The sequence below is a fragment of the Etheostoma spectabile genome, chromosome 6, assembly GCF_008692095.1.
Source record: "Etheostoma spectabile isolate EspeVRDwgs_2016 chromosome 6, UIUC_Espe_1.0, whole genome shotgun sequence".
In the NCBI taxonomy this organism is placed as follows: domain Eukaryota; kingdom Metazoa; phylum Chordata; class Actinopteri; order Perciformes; family Percidae; genus Etheostoma; species Etheostoma spectabile.
The window spans coordinates 11113944-11135546 of NC_045738.1; the positions used below are offsets into that span (position 1 = coordinate 11113944).

A 21603-nucleotide genomic window follows, 5' to 3' on the forward strand; every position below is an offset into this window, starting at 1 on the left:
CACTGATTTTAAGGGGTCATGAGCAAAGATTTGGAAACCGGTTGAATGTACAATAATGCATTGTGTTTTATAATCTTGTGTTTTATGCAAAATCTGTATCTGAAAATAAGCTAAGTTACTAAGTGCAGTTAATTACTTTCCAATACAGCAATATGACATAACAGACTTTTCTTGGAACTAAATGAATAACATTAACACATGATGTAACTCTTCTACTAAAAATATCTGCACTTAAAATGGAGGTCTCATAGTTTAACATGTCAGCATTTGCTAAGTAGCACTTAAAGTACAGCTGAAGATGATAGGGGTGAAGTTTTTTTTTAACCTGATTATGGTGCTAGATGAAAGATTAAAGTTCTACCAGTTATTACAGTTAACCCTGATGGGGACATGAATGCTTTTACTAAATGTCTTGGATATCCATCCAGTAGTTATGAAGACATTTCACCACAATTACAAGTGTCCTCATGGTGGTACTAGAGTAAGGTGACCAGATTTCTCAGACAAAATCCGGGGACATTTTCAGCTCAGAAGCGTATTTACCTCCTTAGCAATGTTTTTATTTTTGTAAAACTTAAAACGGGGACACTAGACCTAGAGCTGTTCTTATTAAGGGCTGAGCCCCCCCCCCCCCCCCCCGATCCTAGACCCCCCCCTGCTGCTACTTCATACTCCACTACACCTCAAGATAGAAAGTCTTAATATTTCAAGATAGAAAGTCCTAATATTTCATAATGTTGTAATGTTTACTGAACTACTGACAGGTTTTGCTTTATTGCTCAAGGCTTGTTTCTGCAACAGCTCATTGAGAATCAGATACAATAAAAACTATTGAGGACATATTTCCCTTTGACATTGATGCAAATTAAACGAGATCTCTCCAGTCGGCAGAAACAAGCTACAATGGAAGTTAATAGGATAATTGTCCAGTTTGTATTTACGTTCATAAAAGTGCTCGTTTTGCTGCTGACAGACTCAGATTATTATTCTAAGTGTCTGACAACATTATGGGAAGGATTTCTAAGGAGGTCGACCTTTCTGTTAAAGATTAAGATCCTTTTTTAAAACATAAAAGTCCGCGAAATTGCGTTCACTAAACCCACCAGACTCCATGTAAATAACCAGTGATTTTAGCATGGTAAAACCCGGCTTTCTAAAACATCTCTGAGCTTGTCTGGAGCGACCATCGGCTCCGTTTTGTCAGTTTTTTTCTTTCTTTCATGCCAATTTCGGGTCTTTCAGTCACACTGAAAAAACCGGGGACATTTCCGGGGACAGATCCAGCCGGGGACAGGTAGCCAAAATCGGGGACTGTCCCCGGAAACCGGGGACGTCTGGTCACCCTATACTAGAGGAACAGCCAGGGGATCGCCAGTCATTAGGATTCATCCTGTTGGGCCCATGGATATTGTTGACTGGTTAAGGTTTTGAGATATTTCATTCTGTACCAAAGTGGTCGACCGACTGTCCCACCTCCCATAGAGCCACGCCACTAGCATGGCTAAAAATATTAAATTCAAGTTACATAATGCAACAAATACACAACTGCAACATGTTTGTACTTTTGAATTTCAGTAGAAAAAATGACCAGCTTTATAATCTGGAAGTTGTCAATGTTTCTTTTAATAATAGGCACATAATTGCAGGTAACAGTGGAATGGTATGTTACATTATTGACACTATTTGTTATTAGAGGTCAACTGCAAATATACGGCTTGGTTTCAGAAGGCACAGAAACTATGAAATGTGAAAAAATTATTAAAATTAGAATCTATAAGCACACCAGTGTTTGAAGGCAGATTTATACATTATTTCACAACTTGGTAGTTGATTTGCCAGGCTGAGGTCCCAGCCACCTCTCCCCTGAAACAGAGAACTAAATTAGATACCATTTCTATATAAAAACATGTATATTATCAAGGTGATTTACAGCAAGTGCAATATTAGATTAAGGCTATGTCAAGTGTCACTTCAATCTTTCTACTGTCACTTTTACATGATGTGTGTTTGTGAATGATGTACAGTACAACACTTTTCTCACCAATGCAGTGGGCCATGAGCTCAAATCTGTCAGAACCAAAAAACACCTCTGGCTTTCCATTTACGTGACACACCACGAGGGGGAAGCCAAATGCCTGAGAAGACGCAATAAAAGAGAATTTGATCATTAGTAATGTATTGATCTCTTGTCTGAATCTAAAAAAGGAGACCTAAAGGAAAACTGACCCCGTAATCAAGTGCACACTGTGTTGTGCTTTTCAGCTTGTCTCTGATCTCCTTTGACGTGGACAGCTTCAGAACTTCTTCAATCTCGCTGTCAGACAGTCCAGCTTTCATCGCTGCCTGCACAAACAATGTGACAAGCACAACACTAAACAGTACTACTTCATCTTCTCAACAACGCCAGGCTGGATAAGTTGGTACCTCAGAAAGCGATGCAGGTGCAGTGATGTCTTTGTCTTCACTCCAGATCCTTCTCCACAGCTCCCGGGACACCCGCTCCACCTGCTCGTCTCCACCCTTCTCCCTCTCTTGTACTGCTGCCACAAATCTCATTGCAGACAAGGAGCCTATGGTAAAGAAAACAGAAGACTTGAAACTTGCGGCATTATTAGCTTTTGCTCAATAAAGAAATAGTACCACCACAGTTCTGGTGAAAAGCTGAATTACCAACTTAACCCAGCCATGGTTAAATGAAAACACATCACTGCACTGATCCCATCAAATCCTGCTAACCTTTTTTGAACATGGCCTCAAAGGGGTCAGATGGCTCCTGCAAGGGAACACCAAAATACTCTGACAAGCGGTTCAGATCTTTGGTCATGTACAGGAATTTGTTTGGAACCACACCAGGGGGCTTGTTTCCTGTCATGAAAGATAAATATTGTATAAATATAAATAGTACTAGTGTCCACACGGATATTCTTTCAGTGTTACTTAAGGGTAAGTATTAGCATCACAATGTACTGTACTTAAAGCCGGGGTCTTCAACGTTTTGAGGCTACCTGAGTGGCTACCTTACCCATAATAAGCTTATCTTCAATGTGTACATTTTATGTTTTATTTCACAAATAGGCCAATTTATCTTTGCTATTAAAATGTTTTCAGACACAATTGTTGAAAAAAAAAAAAATAATATATGTTTAACACATTTCTTGATATTTTGCATTTTTTATCTGAAAGTATCTAAAGTTAAAATGCATGAGTAATAAGTACAAGCACCTTAAGATAAAACTACAGTTTTACTTTACAGTACTTGAGTAAATGTACTTAGTTACTGTCCACCAATGTTCGTATACCTGCTCCTTGCATGACGCCACCCAGAAAAGCAGGACGCAGTTTGAGCTCTATATTCCACACGTGTCTGTAGCGGCACATTACCTGCACACGCGCGCACACACACACACACACACACACACACACACACACACACACACACACACACACACACACACACACCACACACACACACACACACACACACACACACACACACCACACACACACCCCACACACACACCACACACGGGTAAAAAGATTGTATTTGTATTCTTTTATTAAGTCTGTGTCTATGAAGTTGACATAAAAGGAGAAACAAACCTCAAAGCCAAGCCAAGAGTACGGGGAAACCACGTCGTAGAACAACTCGATCACTTTCTTAGATGTCATCTTCGGTCTGCAGAGGTCACTGATTCTAATTTACTTTCGTTGGCAGAAAGACAAAATTAACCCTAATGTATTTAATGTACGCGTTATGAAAAGCGTCTCTCACTTGTAGTCAGTACATTGTGCAGTGTGTCAAGGTTCAACTAACTTACCATACGCAGGGCTGCTCGGTGTAATGTTAAAGTCAAATCAGTACCTTATGACGAATGTATCTCATTAGCAGGAATCACCTCTGTTGCCTTTCACACCGCAGGATTAGCTGGAATCGTTACCATTTTAGAGGTAGCTTTTTAAGTTCGCTACAGTTGAGCTGCAACAACACGGAAAGGCTCAGTGACAATGTCTGACCGCCAGGATTCCGGTCTTCTCTTTATCTGATGTACAAACATTGCTGCCCCCCTCTGGAGGAACTGCAACTCATGCGTGAATTGACGATGGCCTTCTACTCCGTCTTCTTCTTTGAATTTATTAGCGGTTGGCAAGACAACATATTGGCGCAATACCGCCACCCACTAGACTGTAGAGCAGGACATTGCAGGAGTAGTTAAAAAAAAACAACTACATTTTCTTTAGATATCTAGAAAATGGAAATAAAAGAAATGTTTTCAGTAGAGGTCAAGAAGACAGGCTTGCTGTATCCAACGGACCTCGCCTCAACCTAAGGAGAAAACCAAGCCATAACAAATAAGGAAGAAAGATGACAAAAAGAAAACTAACTTAATTAATAGAAAATTACAAAAAAGAAAATGGTTAATACATGTAAATTCACATTTATGTTCAGAAAGAAACACATACAAATATGAAATATCTATATAGTTCTCCCACTGACAAATAAACCTTTGGGAAAAAAACTAAATTCAAATCCTCCATTTGTTATGTCTGACTTTTTTGTGTTATTGTCATTATATATTTTTAGCACCTTTGTCTAATTTTAAACACTAACAAATACATAAAAAAAGAAGTCAATAATTAAACAACAATATATTTTCAAAGATGTATTTCCAAGAATTAAAAACATGAGGTAGCTACTTTTACTTTATGCTTCTGCTAAACATCTAGGAGAAAAATATTTCACTTAATCATTATTATTTATCTATTCATGTAGAATATTACACAACATTTATTTATATCTACTAGGTTCTTTGCGTTAAGATTGTACACAGGAAACCTGAAATACAGTTTATACATTACAGAATCAGTAATAATAACTCCAATTATGTCATATAATACATTTTGATGATAAAATGTTTAATTCCGACTTTTACTCAAAGTATTTTCATTTACGAAAATATCTGAATACTTTATCAATTACTGGTAGCACATTCTTCTTCTTCTCTTCTGCTTCTTTTTACATTCGGTATAACATTTGTTTGTTTCCTAAATTGAACATCAGTCTTTTAATAATCATGTTTTACTGGTATCATTATGCGTATTGTCATCAACAAAACAATCATCATTCTTCAATTTCTGCATATTGTGCTAATCTTAATCTAATTTCCTTTGTTATTCCTAAACGCTCTCTCTCCTCTCCACTTCCTCTCTTTACATCCCTCATTGAAGTAAAGATTTTTATTGATATTAAAAACTGTGTAAACTCAAAACATTTATTTCTTAAACATTTCACTAAAATACAATGTTGAGCTTTTAAGTAATGTTGAATACTGCTATGACAGTAAAATAAATATATATTATAAATATATTCTCAAAACTCTATTTACATTTAAGCCATCCAACAGGATAAGAAAGTAGTAACCATACGCTAGCAAAGTATGAGTATAATAACACTTAAATCTACAAATTGATATTTCCTTTTATGTCTCTTCTTGAGGACTTGCTTGATTTTTGACTTCAGCCGGCCCTTGACTGTCAGAAGGCAGAGGTCCTGGAGATTTGTCACTGTAAAGCAGAGGCAACAGTTAACAGTCTGTTTTTCTAATCATGGGACCAACATTTTTACCTGTTTCAATACGTCTTACCTCTCTCCATCTTTATCTGTCTGTAAAAGAAGTTAGAAAAGTTAGAATATGTTTAGCTCAAATCTTTCAATATGTATTTATTCAGTCACGCACATTCAATCCCATTGTTCATTTTACCTTTTGCTTCTGTGTTGCAATGCCACCAGTCTTCCTTGGCACCCCAAGAGTCTCGAAAGAGTGACTCCGCACTCTTATGGCTCTCTAATGACAGAGATTCAGAAGGGAAATGGTATAGAGAGATAGTATGAGAGAGTCTCTTAAAAACTTGAAAGGCAAGTGTATGGAGGACTAAAGCTGCCATTATAATAAATAAGTATATAAATAAACAAATTACTCTATTAAAATAATAGCATAGAAGCATAAATCCTAGAGCATAAATGTGCAGGTTAATTTGAAAATAAATAAAATAATTAATAAATTAAATGCATTTATTTGTGTGACAAATTACCAAATTTTTATATTCATGTATTCTTTTTGGATAAAGTTATTACTTTTAATTTATTTCACTAGTTTTTTGGGGGGCCGACGTTTACCTTAAAGTTTTCAATGAATCCTCCACTTCCCTCAGACACCCCTCGTGTAACCTCAGAAGTTGGGAGAACCGACAGAGATGGATCTCCCATCATGTACTGGGAACGGGTGGAGAGTTCAGCCTGCAGGCTCTCCAGGAGCAACGAACGAGTGCGGAGCTTGGTAAGAGGGACAGGAGAGCACACATGGCAGAGAGAAATCAGGGAACAATCTTGGATATTTACGAATAAAAAGCATAAATAAAAACTTTTTTCCCCTCTACCTCTAGCCTGCTGAATTGTTGAGCCTTATAACAGGAAATCTCTGCATTGATGAGTTTGGTCAGAAGGAATTCTCTCAGCAGGAAACGCTAAAAGACAGGATACTTGTGATGCATCTCAATAATTCATTTGTACTGTAGTGATTCAGGTAAGCAGCCATGACAGGTGGAGAAATTACAAAGTTTACCGAGTGGGCGATCAAAGCAGGGTTTTTTAGACAATGACCATAGGCAGGCAAAAGTAAAAAAAATATTGATCAAAAACCAAGACAGACAAGACCACAGGACAATGGCTAGACCGTGTTCCAATTCCATACTAAATACTTATTCTAAGCAGATTTGGAGTAGTGTTCCCTCTAGAAAATTGAAAAAAGTAAAGTAAATCCAAAGCCGACAGCATACATACTAAATGTTCTATTAATACACTATTCTTCCACAATGCAACAACAAAGAAAATGAGGGAGCCGTTTACAGCTGCAATCATTTATATAATTTGTGGGTGGTGGTGAAACAACTCCCAAAAATGATGGAAAATAAAAAATTAAGCAAAAAAACATTTTGATGTATATTTGTAAAGATGGCGTTAGTCACTGGTAGACTAAGCAAGACAGTAAAGAAAAAGATGGTTGAAATTAAAGGTTTAGCTGTTGCTGCAGCAAACTGTATGTATGTATGAATGTATATGTGTGTGTATGTATATATATATATTTAGAGAAATGAAAACAGCTTGGTGACTTTTGTATTGTTTCTTACATCTGTGAAGATGGGAGGATCTGGGAGGGACGGACCAAAGAGAGGAACATCCTCTCTGGCTGTTACAGCCACCTGTGAAGACAAAAAATGAATATTTGACTGATAAGCCATTCTGGCTGCAATTATTATTATGCGATAGAAAACCCATATTGGACAGATAGTCCAGCTAGCTGTCTCAATTTACCCTGCAGAGATCTGAGGAGCAGTTAACAATAGTCCTCACTAATCTAAATCCAAATTTAAAATTCCAACACAAAGAAAGTAGAAGTGAAATTTCCTGTGGGACCGGACAAATCCCGGAAGTGGAACGTCAAGGATATAGACTACCGGTAGAGTAACAAAAATCAGTTTAGAATGACATAGTTTGTCCACTAAGAGACCAGTGACAAGTTTATTTTTCTATTGCAAAGTGTCCCACAAAGATCACATATCTTGATCAAACTTCGAACTCTAAAATATTCTTTTCAAAAAAATGTTTGTTAGTTCAAATGTATATGTTAAAGAAACAAATATCAGGCAACATTTAGGATTTTTTTTTTAGCTCTCTATAATATTAATATCGGTATCAGCCCAAAAAATCCAACATCGGTCTTTAAAAAGTTTGTTTTTTGATATGAGGGTGAATCAGATTTAACAAAATGACAGCATTCCACTTATCATAGGGATGCTATATCCAAGTGGGCTTGTTTTTCACTCACCTGGTACGCAGTTTCACCTGTCTTCTCCTCTGGAACCTGAATCCTCCGGACCACCAGGAAGCAGTGCAGGAAGTGAGACTTGATAACATCAGACAGGAACGGGGTTTGGCTCTCCTGGTAGACTAAAGCTACAATGTCATTACCAATGTGTCTTTTTCTTTGTAACTGTGTAGGGGGGAAAAAGTGTATCCGTGTTAGCTCAAAACTTTTGTTTTCTAACTAGTATCAAAATAGCCTGAGAAAGGCTGCTGTGAATCATCAGGCTGACACAATGACTGACCTGCTGCGGGTCGCCCTCTGTAAAAGGCAGTTTAGTTGCAACATGGAACATGATTTCCCTCCCATGAAAGGAAGTGAAGACAGCTTCACTTCCTGTCTGACCATGACACACATCCAGTCCTCCTCTGAACCTGAGATAACAAAGTGAGAAGAAGAAATCATGTGATGATATTGCATGTGTCATTCATCCCGCTGAACAACATCGACATGGTGCACTTTACCCGGTGAAGCCTTCCAGTTGAACCGTCTCTCCCAAAATAGAAAGGAGTTCTTTAAACTCTTCACTTTCTTCATTGTTACAAAGTATGTCCTCCTCAGTGAACTAGAGAGAGATGGATGTTGTCTAAGAGACGGTGGTTGTGGTGTGGTGCCATATTTCATGTCATTTCTATGAATGCAGGACATTTTCTGCACAATTTCGTACCTGCCCGTCCTTTTGGTACAAAATGCCAAACTTAAAATTAGGAGACACTCTGTGTTCATCAAATGCGGTTATGAGTTCTGGAGCCTGAGGGATGAGTGAGAGGGAGAGAAGCTTTCAGAGGATTTGTCTGAAATAAGTGGTCCTTCATTTTTTACTTATTAGTCATTTTATAGAGCATTACCTTGAGGAAGCTGACCACTTCAAACTTTGAGACAGTCACTCTGTCACAGAGCATCTACAGAGAAAACTTGTCATCAACCAGAGGAAGTACATTTATCAAATACTGTACTAAAGTAAAATTTGGAGGTACTTTACTTGAGTATTTCTGTTGTATATTTCTTTATACTTCTATTTCATTCTGTTTCAGAAATAAATATTGTACTTTACCCCTCCACTATATTTATTTGACAGCTATAGTTACTCAGTAGTAGTATAGTACTACTCAGTTTATCAGTTTAAAAAAGATGATGATTTTTTAAATAAATGAAACTATATAACAGGATATAAAGTAGATACAATGAGTTCCACCTCAAGATACAACAATAACAATGTTTCATACATGTTGATGCATCAATAAAAATGATAACATATAAAGTAAAAACACTCAACCAACATTTACTTGTGATACTTAAAGTATTTTCGGCTAATAATGCTTATGTACATAGAGTGTGGTGCTGCTGCTTTTACTTAAGTATTGGATATGAATACTCCTTTACCAGAATAATAGTTTGATACCTTTGCTAATTCAACGGCAGATGGGATGTTTGGGAAAAGAGAGACAGCAAAAACTCCATGCAGAGTGCACTGCTTCATTCTGGGAGACAAGAAACAATCGTGGCATTATCGTCTGTGATGCAGGATTACTTGGAATTACCAGTTACTGCATACAGAGACATTCAAATGAAAATGTAAAGCCTCTGCTCAAACATCATTCTGCACAGTGAAGCTTGAACTTGTGGATGAACACATTTTTTGAGAGGAAGGGGAATGCACGATGCTCTGGGAAATGCGTCTTGTATTGCAGCTTGGATTATACAAAAAGAATCTCATAGTTGGCTGAAATGGCTTAAGATCTCTACCTTAGTATCACCCGCAGCTTGCTCTCCTCTTCCTCCAAACACACAGAGAGAACCAAAGGCCCCAAAGATGGATCCACTGCTGTGAATGAGTGATGGTACTAAAGGGAACAAAACATGATAAAAACACAAGTTCAGGAAAGATAACGTTGACACTTTAGACAAAGTCTGCTTACACGTGAGCGGAAGAACTCGTGATAGATTTTGGCCTCCCCATCTCTCTCCATAATGTCGTAGCTCTCTGGATCAACGCCACAGTGGGAGGAGGTGGGACTCACATCCACAAGCCTCGCCAGAGGGGGGTCTATCCAGTAGCCCCCTAGCTTCGGAGGGAGGATGAGTGGCAGGTCTCCTCCACCTATCTTTAAAAGCTGAGACTAAAATAGAGACAAAGGAGCACTTGATGATGATGAGGGGCTCTCGTGTCTCTTGTTTTAGGAACAAATGTCATGTCGTTTACAGAAAGGTCAACACACAAACACGCACACACACACACGATCAAACTCATAAATAGTCAACTCTGTGTGTTTCTTATTCTCACATTGAAAACTAACCTTCAGCGGAAGAGGAAATTCACACCTCTGCTCATCGATCCTGCTGCCCTGATGGACGAGGGAAGTATTGATAAGATGATAAGAAACTTCTCTCGCTCAGACAGCCCTGAACAAGCGCACCAAACAAGATCAATTGTGCTTTAACTCACCTGCAGCTTTTCAATTATTTCAAACAGCTCTGTGTCCTGATACAAACCACAGGCAGTAAATGCAGACAGAGAGAAAGGGAAGGAGAAATATGGGGAGGAAGGGGAACATGACAAATGGTTCAGTTGCAAATGGAAACTTCTGAGAAATGCAGGATATGAAAAAGCATTAAGTGTATTCAGTGAAAATAAGAGGGGAAGGTGCAAGCTGAACATGCTATTGATATCACCCTCTGGTTGCTGCTGGCTGAGAGGAAAGGCTTTCTGTCACTGGCAGGAGAGTCCAGGATGTCCACTATGTTGTCCTCTGCAGATTCAGGTCTGCAGCAACAGGTTTGTTTACACCACAATTCATCACTTCTCAATCAGTTCTCACTTTATACATTACATCTTGAATATTAGCTCGAAACAGCTGCAATAAGATAGAAATTAAAACCTCACCTCGTCTCATCCCCACATGTGAATTTGTCCACACTGTAAACAAGGAAGTGAGAACTACTCGAAGAAGAAAACGGATCATCCAACATAGATAGGATCACTTATATATCTACAAAATAATGTAATTATCATTTAGTATATAGGTAGCTACTCAGTTGACTTGGAAATCTCAGTCCTAATTACAGACAAACAGTGTCTTTACTCACCCTCCATATGCCCCAAAAGTGAAACTTCTCTTTCTGGAGAAAGACATGTCATTCCTCTTTTCTCTCTCCATAGCTTTGGTGTCACTGTGAATGTTTGTACATGCCAGTTTGCTACTGAGTCAATCAGGGCTGGCCAAGGTTGAATTAATTCACTCTATCATTCTGTCACTCCTCCTCCTCTCTGCCCCCTGCCTCTCACTCATTTAAGCTTCCCTTTCCTCCCTCTGTCCTGCTGTCAGCCAGACATTCAGCATTAACCACCTCATGGTCACAGGTGTAGCCACCGCCACAAACTATAAAACGGACACGGTCTGGCTGCTTCATGCCATCGATCCTTCTGCTTGAATAGACACTCGTGGTGGTTTCTCAGACTGACTAGACTTGAAGATAGACTTATAGACTTATACTTTATATAATAAATTAAGGGCTGAGACATTTTCTTCCGGACCTGTTACCCTTTGAGTCAGTAAGGATCATTAATTATTGACAGCACACACACAGTGAGGGTGAGGAGATAGACAGCAGGGGAGGGCAAAGCCTGAGGTTAGGGGGGAGAGAGAGAGAGAGAGAGAGAGAGAGAGAGAGAGAGAGAGAGCAAAAAAGAAAGGGAAGTAGAGAAAGGCAAACTAAGGAGAGATTGAGAGAAAAAAGAAAGGGAAAGAGACAGAGATAAGAGGTGTCCACAATTAAATGGTGTCCCACATGACACAAAGTCCCATTTCTATTAACGGCATATCTTAAACAAATACTGTCTGTATCATTTGAGAAATGCAGAGCACATATTTATCAAACTAACAAAAGTAAAAATGTTGTACTAAGATGAACAATAAACAAGAATTATTTTGCTGGTGTAGTTTTCTAGTAGCTAGTTTTATACTTTAAAAAGAGTCCCAACATTGGGCCCCTAAAGGATCGCCAGATAAATCTTACGGGTTGTGAGATGATTAATGGGGCAGGAAAGAAGGAAAAAACTAAGTTCTGCTACACAAACTAGTATTTATATTTGGGACATTTCTCAGATTTATGCATTTATGAAACATTGGAATCATTTTACCTTTTTACGTTTCAAGCAGGCATTTAAAGAAAACCATGTGAGAAGTTAAAAAGGGAAATGTCTCTTTGGTGGAACTGACAACTCCGATTTCTAAAACACTTGACAAGCACCCCATGTAGGGGGAACAATAACATTGCATTATCCTTTACAAGCGTATCCGTCTTTTGTGTTTATGTTGTTGTTGTTGTTGTTGTCAAATCTTAATCCAAACAGTTGTTAACAGTTAAAAGAGTTCCAGTGGTCTCTACATTTTTTGAGAGTATGTTGTTGATCGTTAGATGCAGTACAGAGTACAGAGACATAAGTAGACACTTCCAGACTCATTTTTGGAATGACTGTACATAATAAATAATATATTGGGCTATGGATATAATTCAGAATTAGGAAGTTGTGTTTAACCAGTTTCAAGTGTTGCTTTCTTGTAAATTAACCAAACGTATTACATCACTTTCAAACATAACAAATTTCAAATGTAACAAATAAAGCCATCCCTTTCCATCTCACAGGGCCACGGGTCGGAAACAAACCCACAGCGGCTACGTTGACTCTACCAGGTGAGCTACCTTGGTGCCCACACACATTTATATGTCATATTAAAAAATGTGATATCATATGCATTTTTACAGCAAAATGTTACCTTCTATTTCATTGGGTAGTGTACAAGTAGGCTACCCCAAAATGTTCCTTAAGTAAAATATTTCCTCATTATACATTTCACCACTGTTAATTACATGTATTAATTAAATGTTGTTTTATGATTTTAAGCTCGTCAAGCCTCTGTTTATTTTGAATCCCATAACAGTCCATGGTTCTCTATTAGTTAACGGTGTCTGCCTATCATCAAAGTGCTCCTTATCAATTGGCTACTTATTTACAGAAACAAGATTCAAATTCAAAATGCTCTTAAAGCCCTTATCTTTCAACAGTTTTACGGTAGGTGACACCCTGAAACCAGGTGATTGGAGATTTGAAACGCCACTCATAATATATTTAGCTGTCATTGGTCAGAATCCAAAAAAAAGACTTTTGCAACCCCATCCCCATTGCAGCACTGGTACCGAGTTAGCTACCCGCGGAAGTTAGTCGTGTGTGGGAAAAGGACGGGATGTTTGAAATAGCATTAAACACGACGACATTTTACTGTGCCTTTTTGACGATTTGATCATCTGTTGCAGAAACAGGGGAACGATAAGTAAGTTTGGAAGGAATTACATTTCGCTCACTTACATACAAGAAAAAAAGGGGCAATCCGAAATGAGCTAGCTAGCTAGTTAGCATTGGTATTTAGCCATCAACACTTTAATGTCAGCATAATTTTACTATAGTCTCCTGCATCATGCCGTTTTGGTAATTACAATATAAAGCTTTACATATTGTTATCGTCTTGGCAAACGCATTAGTTAGCTGCAACAGTGAGGTATACGACGATACACAGCCCGGTTGCTAACGTGTGCTGTAGGTAGACGCTGGAGTTGTTGACATTGCCTGTCGCTTTGTTACACTGTAGTATAACTTCCGTCGTATTGTAACGGAGGTTAATGTGTCTTGTCACCGGTCCTGTGCCCAGTCTGTTGGAGCAAAATGTTGGAGTGTGGCATGCTGGAGCGGGACAAACGGGCTCTTCGGAGAGGCTCCAATATTCTCATCAAACAGCTAGTGGTGGATGAGCTGCTCATACAGTCCTTACAGGCAGACGACATCCTAACCGAAAGCATGGCAGAGAGCATCATGGTATGTTAACACTGATATATGGATATCTTTTAATTTAGGAACCGCATGTAATAAGTCTGAACAGTCGTTCACCTGTAACTTATGTAAGCTACCTACACTTTGGATGTTAGATACACCTGTTAAAACTGCTTTCATAAGTTCGTTTTAAATTAAACTAAATCACTATTTGGCCGACCTGCTTGCCATGCATGTCCACACTAAGGACTCAAACTTTGTTGAGGGGTCATAAGTAGATTTTAAGGGATGACTAGCCAAGTAGGTTGGGATCCACTAAGTTAGAGGGGAATTTCAGTTTAGTCTGGCATGGATAAAGTTACAAAAACATCAAAATAAAAGCTTGACAAAGCCATCAGTTTTCTAACAATTTTAATGTAAATGCATGGGTTTATTCCTGGCTGACTTTAACTGGTTACCATCTGAAATGCCCCCTTTAACCAGTGTCTGGTTGAAATCATTCTATTTTATTGTTAGAAAGATTGTGGTGACGCCTAACTGTAGTGCGTCAACCTTGGGCAAGGGCTGGAAAAAAAATGTCTTTATATTAGGGATGTAGATAATGGTGAATGCAATGTACTATAATATGTCATCTTTGCCAGTAATAATTAGATTTTCTGGTCTGATCTCCTCTTCTCCAGGCTGAGCAAACGTCTCAGAAACGAAGCTGGCGCTTACTACTACTCTTGCCAAAACGGGGACCCCGAGCCTTTAGCAGCTTCTGCTCAGCTCTGCGTGAAACTGAGCAGCAGCACCTGTATGACCTGCTGACACAATCCCCAGAAAAAGATGGCAAAGATATGCCTGTAGAGGTTATTGTGCACTTTATCAAACACTCAACAAAAAGCTACAGTATACACTAGAGCTGCACGATATTAGGAAAATATTCAAGTTTTCAGTTCTGCTGCTTTTTGTATACTGCTAACATACAACAAATTGCTTGTTGAATTAAGAAAACTGAAGGGAAATATTTCTAACATTCTTTTATTGAACAAATTGAACCTTGAAATTAACACAAAAGGCACTATTTATATTTAAAAAGGGATAGTTTCATTTGAAAGTGCAGTTTCCTACTGGTGCTCTCTTTCAACTAACTAAAAAAAATCCCTGAGTGTATCTCACAATGTGTGGCAGTCCTTCGCAATGTGTTTATCGCGCCAGTTGAAATTGCAAGGAGGATACAAATAACTATTTATTGTGCAGCCCTAGTATACACAGCAGATTCCTAGCAGGGACTTACTTAGTGCAGTTTTTTAGATTGTTTTCTGCTCACAGATTATTCAGCCTGAGGAAGAGCCCGAGGGAAATACAGGCCGACTTGTAATGCCGACCGCAGAAAAGAAGAGAGAGGTGAGCAGGGTACTTATAGTCCTTCAACCAGGATTACTACAGTTATTGTCACTGTTGACATTTCTACAAGACTTAGATGGAACAAACACTAATCTCTGGAAAACTCTGTGCCGTTGAATATGTATTTTAATGAGGTTTCATAATTGTAAGTCAATTTAACGTGCTCACAGATCGAAGAAAGTTAGACATCTCTGATAACAGTATGCTCCAGTTGAAATGGTCTCCCACAGACATCCTCAGTAGACAGAGAAGAAGAGAGTGAGGTGAGCAGCACCTCGTCATGTCCAGTCCAAACCTCAGATAGCTGCCTGCGGTCAGAGTCACCATTCAGAGGATTAATCCCAGTCAGGGAGGAAGACAGGATGACAGAGAGACAGCGGACAAAGAAAAGAGGAAGAGATAAGCAGACAGATGTAAGAATCACAAACCCCATCCACCTTATGTTAGACAACCAGATGGCCTGCTGAGGTAGTCAGACAGTAGGCGGGACATTTTCAGCGAGTTAGGTTAGGAGTGCCGTTGTCATTTTTCCAAAACAAGCAACACTTGCTGCCACAGCAAAGAACAATATCCTTCATTATCTGTCTTCTTTTGTATGTGTTAAGCAGCTGATGTTTTGTCATCAATCATTTGTGCATGATTTTGAATTTTAGAGGTGTGTGGACTCTTCTCTTCCATTTCCCACCCAAGAAGAAATTGCTGCCAAGAGAGGAAGGACACATGGTAAGTGGTAGTGCAGCGTGGCCTGAATTCAGGTTAAAATAGGTTTCTCTGTCTCTGTTGTCAATATTTTTTTGTTTCTGTGGATACAATGGGTGGTGTGTGGAGAAGAAGGCTTATCTGTTGTCTAGTTTAGTTTAAATAGACAGGTAATCAAATTTACCTCAACAAAAATATTTTTCATCCAGCAGCTTTAAAGAGAGTCCAGTGTGTGTGTGTGAACTGTTTATTATATAATCTTCTCACTGGGAGAAGGGCAGGAGTGTGGTTGCTCTCGAGTTCAGCTACTGTCTGTACCTACAGGCGCCACGCCCCAAGAGTGACTCATTCACAGCATTGTAGTACAAAGTTTGTTGTTACATGGCTGGCAGGAGAACACCATGATGTGAAAACTTGGCATCAGCAACTTAACTTTGTAACAAGCAGAGTTTAATGTGTAATGTGTTTTGTGTGTGCAGCAGAGGCCATGGAGTTTAGTCTGGATGCAGATAGTCCCATCAACACTCCTGTGCTCCCGTGCACTCCCGACTTTTACCTCTCTCGCTGCCATCAGGTAATAAACTTCTCTTTACCAGGTCAGCTCAACAAGTTTGCAGTTACTTACTCTTTTAAGTTTTACCTGTTACTTTTTGAGAAATACTTGCCTTCAGTGTTACTCCAACTCTCTGGATTTGAGTCACAATACAGCACTAAAGGCAGAGATAAATAAAATGTATGGATTATAAATTGGTAATTTCAAAAAGTAATGGAATAATGCAAGGTGTTAATGCCTTTTATAGAAACAAGATTTTTTTGTGCAAATGAGGTTATTTTGGACAAATTGAGCTCTGAAACATGGTCAAGAAATGGTTCTTGACCATGTTTCTTTGTTTTTCTCTCTCACTTCCCGCACCCCAGTCTTACAAAATGAATTCATCCCCTCGTGGTCTTGCTTTGGTGATCAGTAACGTGACCTTTGATCCTTGTGCGGCGCCGGACCTCGACCCTAGAAAGGGAGGTGAGGTGGACGACGAGGTCCTCAGGAAGGTCTTCACAGAGCTGGACTACCTAGTTACAGTCCACAGAGACCTCACTGCTCAGGTAACGCACACAATGCAGGCTCAGTATGTTTTTTACAGGATGCTATTTGAAACAAAAACCATTGTATTTAGTTGGCAAAGCAAAAACAGGGAAGTTTTAAAAGGGACAGAAACAACATTTTGTCTTGAATCATTTATTGAAAATCCCCCAGCCAGTGTTTGTGGAAAAAATGTTTGAGGTTGAGGTTAGCACATTTTCAGTGTATTATAAAGAAAACACACTTTGCAAATCATGGATGTTGGCTGTGCGAGTGGGGAGAACTTAACTTTAAATAGATTTTTAACTTACACCCAGAATGATCAATGACACCACATGATTGCCTTACCAACCTGTTCAGTATTTAAAAAGCAACAGTCTGTGTTAACCACAATTTTCCTGATTTCTTATGCCTTGTGTAGAACATGAGGTCGTGCATTGAGAACTTTTGCAGTCAACCAGACCACCGGACAGTGGACAGCTGTGTGGTGTGTCTGCTCTCCCACGGAGTGGATGGAGCCATATATGGTACAGATGGACAGCTCCTGCAGGTATTTGTTTGTTATCTTTCTTAGTTTGTACATTATGTCATTTAAGGGTAACGATGCAGCCATTTTTCAGACATGTAACTTTGTCCCTTGTTTAATTTCAGCTGGACTGGGTGTTTAAATCCTTTGACAACGCGCACTGTCCCCTGCTACAGAACAAGCCAAAAGTCTTTTTCATCCAGGCCTGCAGAGGAGGTAAGACTCTCGATCTTATTCTGCATGCACCTCTATCATCATTAATGTGGATTTAGGAAAATCTATGTATAATACGTTTCTAAACCTCTAAAGGCTATTCACAATATTCATGTATGCAATAAATGTAAATGTAGCAGTCCCAAGCTTACGGTATTGCAGTATTTCCACTATGTATTTTGACTCTGCTGCCTCAGATTTGTATGAAATGTCAGGAAGTCGCAATTACTCAACTCTGTAGAGCTGTCCCCTCAAGCGAACGGTCATCCGCCCTCTCTCCCCTTTAAGGGTGAGCAACTGGAACAGTGACGGGACGTCATCACTGGCAAAGTCATGGCAACCAAATAAACAACAGCACAAGTACAGCATTTTCTCCTCAGTCAGAGTGACAAACAAGGACGAAAGCCTCGGCAACTGATTTCACAGGGAAGCTGCGCTCATGAGGGTCCTGTGGAATATGATGGCTACAACAGCTTGGAAAAAAGCGTTAGAGGCTTTGAATTTGATGAATTTACTGTTTATCAGACACCAGATGAGACAAGAAGCTAACTTTGGCGCACCCTGCAACAGACCGTCTGCCTTTCTCCTGCTGCAGGTTGTCTCATTCATGCGACATGCTGTTTTCACTTACTGTTTAAAACTTTTTCTAGGTTAGTGAGAATGCATAGCGGTCAAAACCAACATTTAGCTAATGTTAACTAAATTTAAACTTTCTTGTCTTCCAGAGGAGATGGACTGTGGTGTCGAGCAGATAGATGGGCCAGCGAGGACCTGCTCACCATGCTGTGAACAGCTGGATGCTGGAAGGGAAGGACAGGGTGATGCCCACTGTAGACAGAGAGGGGACATTGGGAGGCCCAGGATTAAACTGCCCCAGCGGTCTGACATGATCTGTGGCTTTGCATCGCTCAAAGGTCAGAGAATTTGTAAGTCTGTCACTTTTGATTTTCTGGAGTGGATTTTTGTATCAAATGTGTTGTTGAAGTAAAAAACAAAAATGAGCGAGGCAGTGTGAGAAGAGGCAAATGTGCAGTTATCCATGCAATGCAAAAGAAGTTGACATTTCAGCCATCAAAAATAAATCTGTGTGGACTCTCTGCCTTTTTTTTCTCTGCAGATTTCATCCTGTACCCAACTATGGTTTTAATGTGCACCTGTTTTCTGCCAGTATTGCATCCAGCATTCATAGGATCTTACTTCAATAAAACCAATATGAAATGATATTAGAGGCTTTAAAGGGGAACTCCACCGATTTTACACATGAAAGTCTGTTAATCGTGCTTGGAAAGTACTACTGAATTTGTGAAATGTTGTATAAAACCTCTTGTAACTAAAAGGGGAGCTGTGCGGAAGTTTGAGAAGTTGCCTAAAGTTCAGCTTGGAGCTGAAAATGACAAGTTTTAAAATAAAAAAGTGAGGTTACCAGATTTCTATAGCCTGCTTGTCATCTCTGCTTGTGACTCATGGCTCAATCGCCAACCACACCGTAGCATCGTGGGTAATGTAGTCAACAGGTTTTGCCAGGAAAGAGTAATGCGTGGAATAAGAAATGAGGTCTAGCTCTGCTGCATAGGTTTGTAGAAGTGCAATGCTAATTTGGTGGACTATCACTTTTTAATAACTAAAGTGCCAGGGGTTAAAATTGTTTTGGTGGATTCCTGTCAGCTGTGCCACCCTTCTTTTTCTCGACAGCTATCACGGTTTTAGATGTTAAGATGTTTGTTTTTTTTTACTAGTAGATAGTTTCTGTTTCTAGTTGTGTAAATATCTTGGATCTGTCTCCCTGCATCTCATCTGGATGCCTGTATTTGATATCTTGCTCCTCAAGGCACAGCAGCCATGCGGAACACCAAGAGAGGATCCTGGTTTATCCAGGAACTTAACACAGCACTGCGCCTCCAAGCCAGAGACACACACCTTTCAGACATCATGGTGCAGGTGAACACAAGGGACCTATACCCACATATTTGCATTCATAATGTAAAATATTCTTTCTTGTTTGATAAACGTCTTTGCGACATCACTGTAATCTAAAAAAAGCCTCTTTTTTTTCCCCCCCTCCCATCTGTCTCCAGGTCAATAGGCGTATTAAGGAGCGGGAGGGTTATGCTCCTGGCACCGCCCACCATCGCTGCAAAGAGATGTCGGAGTTCACCAGCTCATTGTGCAAAGACCTCTACCTTTTCCCCAAGTACCAGCCCCAGTATTGACTAATACACACACACACACAGAGAGCATTCCTTGCATTGAAGCCTCTCAATAAGGGCAAACAAATGTTCATTCCACTCCAATTACTGCCACACACTCACACATTCCTTAGTTACAACTTCACTTCCAAACAGGATTGATTCATTCATATTTTCTGTGTAAATACTGCCTCCTCAGACATGCACAAACACACACTTGTGCATACACTCACATCAATCTTGGAAATAAAAAAGGAGCCAGCTTATGTTGCTTGCTTATGTCAGCTTATATAACACATTAGCATACAACTTACTTGTGTGTCTGTGTCAATGCTAGTTAGAGGAGTTTGTGATAATTCTTTTTAGACAAAGACAGAATCGTATTTCATTGTTTTCCTACTGCACAGCTACAGTACTTTGAGGTTCCACTCTCTCTTTTTAAGATGTATTTTGTACACAGATCTATTTTTGTGGCTTTATTTTGTATAAAATTGTTTTTATAAGGGTTTTAAGCCCATTGTCTTTAACTGTATGTTAGTATGTGAATTTGTTGTTTGTGACCATTTCTTGTTTTTAGTGTAGTGCCAGGCAGAGGGCAGCACAGCAAAGACAAATGCATTTTATCATCTCCCTTTATAATATTTCATAAATAATCCTATTTCCACTTCAAATTGATCTTCAGTGTTAGGATGCAGACAGCTTTTATTTTAGGTATAGTCAATACCTACATAGATGATTAAACATTTATTTTTCTCTGCAACAGGTATTTTTTAAGGACAAAAACCTACAGGGCAGCTTCACAATACCTTGAATTGTTTCAGTCATTTATTTGCTTTCGTTTGTGGATGTTCAGTCAGGAAATGTTGCATTTAAACCTCAAAGTGCGTAAAGAGGGCATCCACTGTAAATTTCACTTCATATCAGCTGTGTTACTGTAGATTGATCCCTGGGTGGTGGGCTGCCTGGGGAATGTGGTGCTACTTCTGGGGTCATACACCTGCAGTGTAAACTCTGACCTTTACGCTGACTCCTAATAGTGTTTTCCCCAATGTAGGAGCTGCACATTTAGTTAGTCCCTCTAGTTTTTGTGGTATTTTACTGTATCTGATACAGTACAAATAAAAAATGTATTTTGTGTCTTCCATAAACGATATGCAGTTTTCTGGCCTGTGCCATGTGAGGATGGTCTATCCGATAAATTTATGACCATGGAGTTTTCATTGTATCTTTATGGCACCCCCCACATAGAGAGAACCAGTTCTCAAGGCTGTGGAAGCATTGATCTTTCCCAGAAAAGACCTGGTCAGGCAAAGTGTATTTTGTTACTACAGTGAAGAAAACTGTGTATGTGGTTGAAACAGTATTGATTGTTAGCCATCTGTAAACAAGCTTTTAAGATGTGTGTGAGGTGCCTGGGATTAAAGGTGCGGGTATACCGTAGATGGCCTGGATGGTGGTCACCCTAATTATCCTTTGAGTTTTGTAATTTTTTAAACACAAACATTGAAGTATGAAAGGGTTACTCTCCTGCCATGTGAGACGGTTTGAAGGTTGATATTTGCTGCCAAGCTCTGCAGAGTGGCAGGGTTGGGGGGGGCAGGAGGGATTTTATTTCTGTCAACACCAATGACTGCCAAATGTTCTATACAATAAACCAGCCATGTGTTTTTTAAAACAAGACAAATTGTTGTGTTTTGTTTTTTACTTTTTACAGCTGCATGTGCATACAAGTGTATCTACATTTTCCTGTGACTGCGTATTTGTTT

The 21603-nt window shown here is 39.3% G+C and overlaps 3 protein-coding genes across 16 annotated transcripts; 1 reads left to right on the forward strand and 2 right to left on the reverse strand.

The window, feature by feature from the left end:
- Positions 1-1601: 1601 nt before the first annotated feature.
- Positions 1602-4085, reverse strand: LOC116691305 (glutathione S-transferase kappa 1). 3 transcript variants are annotated; one of them, XM_032518832.1, is made up of 8 exons: positions 3819-4085; positions 3601-3702; positions 3300-3381; positions 2737-2865; positions 2425-2570; positions 2227-2343; positions 2042-2135; positions 1602-1863 (listed from the first exon to the last, which is right to left on the reverse strand). In XM_032518832.1, exons 2-8 carry the CDS (start codon positions 3667-3669, stop codon positions 1814-1816), a joined length of 687 nt encoding a protein of 228 aa, XP_032374723.1. In that variant the 5' UTR covers positions 3670-3702; positions 3819-4085; the 3' UTR covers positions 1602-1813. The 3 variants fall into 3 exon arrangements, with proteins under 3 accessions (XP_032374723.1, XP_032374724.1, XP_032374725.1); XM_032518833.1 differs by having other exon boundaries at positions 3601-3676; positions 3773-4056; XM_032518834.1 differs by having other exon boundaries at positions 3601-3676; positions 3897-4052.
- Positions 4086-4831: 746 nt separating this feature from the next.
- On the reverse strand, positions 4832-11481 carry LOC116691239 (rap1 GTPase-activating protein 2-like). Of its 2 annotated transcripts, none has more exons than XM_032518698.1 (19): positions 11007-11481; positions 10804-10836; positions 10593-10683; positions 10366-10401; positions 10217-10264; positions 9839-10039; positions 9666-9763; positions 9322-9400; positions 8768-8821; positions 8587-8670; positions 8384-8484; positions 8164-8293; positions 7884-8048; positions 7186-7257; positions 6436-6522; positions 6176-6331; positions 5760-5843; positions 5643-5662; positions 4832-5562 (listed from the first exon to the last, which is right to left on the reverse strand). In XM_032518698.1, exons 1-19 carry the CDS (start codon positions 11075-11077, stop codon positions 5478-5480), a joined length of 1695 nt encoding a protein of 564 aa, XP_032374589.1. In that variant the 5' UTR covers positions 11078-11481; the 3' UTR covers positions 4832-5477. The 2 variants fall into 2 exon arrangements, with proteins under 2 accessions (XP_032374589.1, XP_032374588.1); XM_032518697.1 differs by having other exon boundaries at positions 10804-10857.
- Positions 11482-13083: 1602 nt separating this feature from the next.
- casp2 (caspase 2, apoptosis-related cysteine peptidase) lies at positions 13084-21517 on the forward strand. Of its 11 annotated transcripts, none has more exons than XM_032518707.1 (13): positions 13084-13252; positions 13628-13791; positions 14427-14597; positions 15061-15135; positions 15366-15548; positions 15789-15858; positions 16314-16408; positions 16753-16935; positions 17334-17462; positions 17564-17654; positions 18377-18577; positions 19480-19589; positions 19727-21517. In XM_032518707.1, exons 2-13 carry the CDS (start codon positions 13642-13644, stop codon positions 19859-19861), a joined length of 1593 nt encoding a protein of 530 aa, XP_032374598.1. In that variant the 5' UTR covers positions 13084-13252; positions 13628-13641; the 3' UTR covers positions 19862-21517. The 11 variants fall into 11 exon arrangements, with proteins under 11 accessions (XP_032374598.1, XP_032374597.1, XP_032374600.1 ...); XM_032518706.1 differs by having other exon boundaries at positions 13130-13248; XM_032518709.1 differs by having other exon boundaries at positions 13130-13248; positions 18377-18565.
- The last annotated feature ends 86 nt before the right edge of the window (positions 21518-21603 follow it).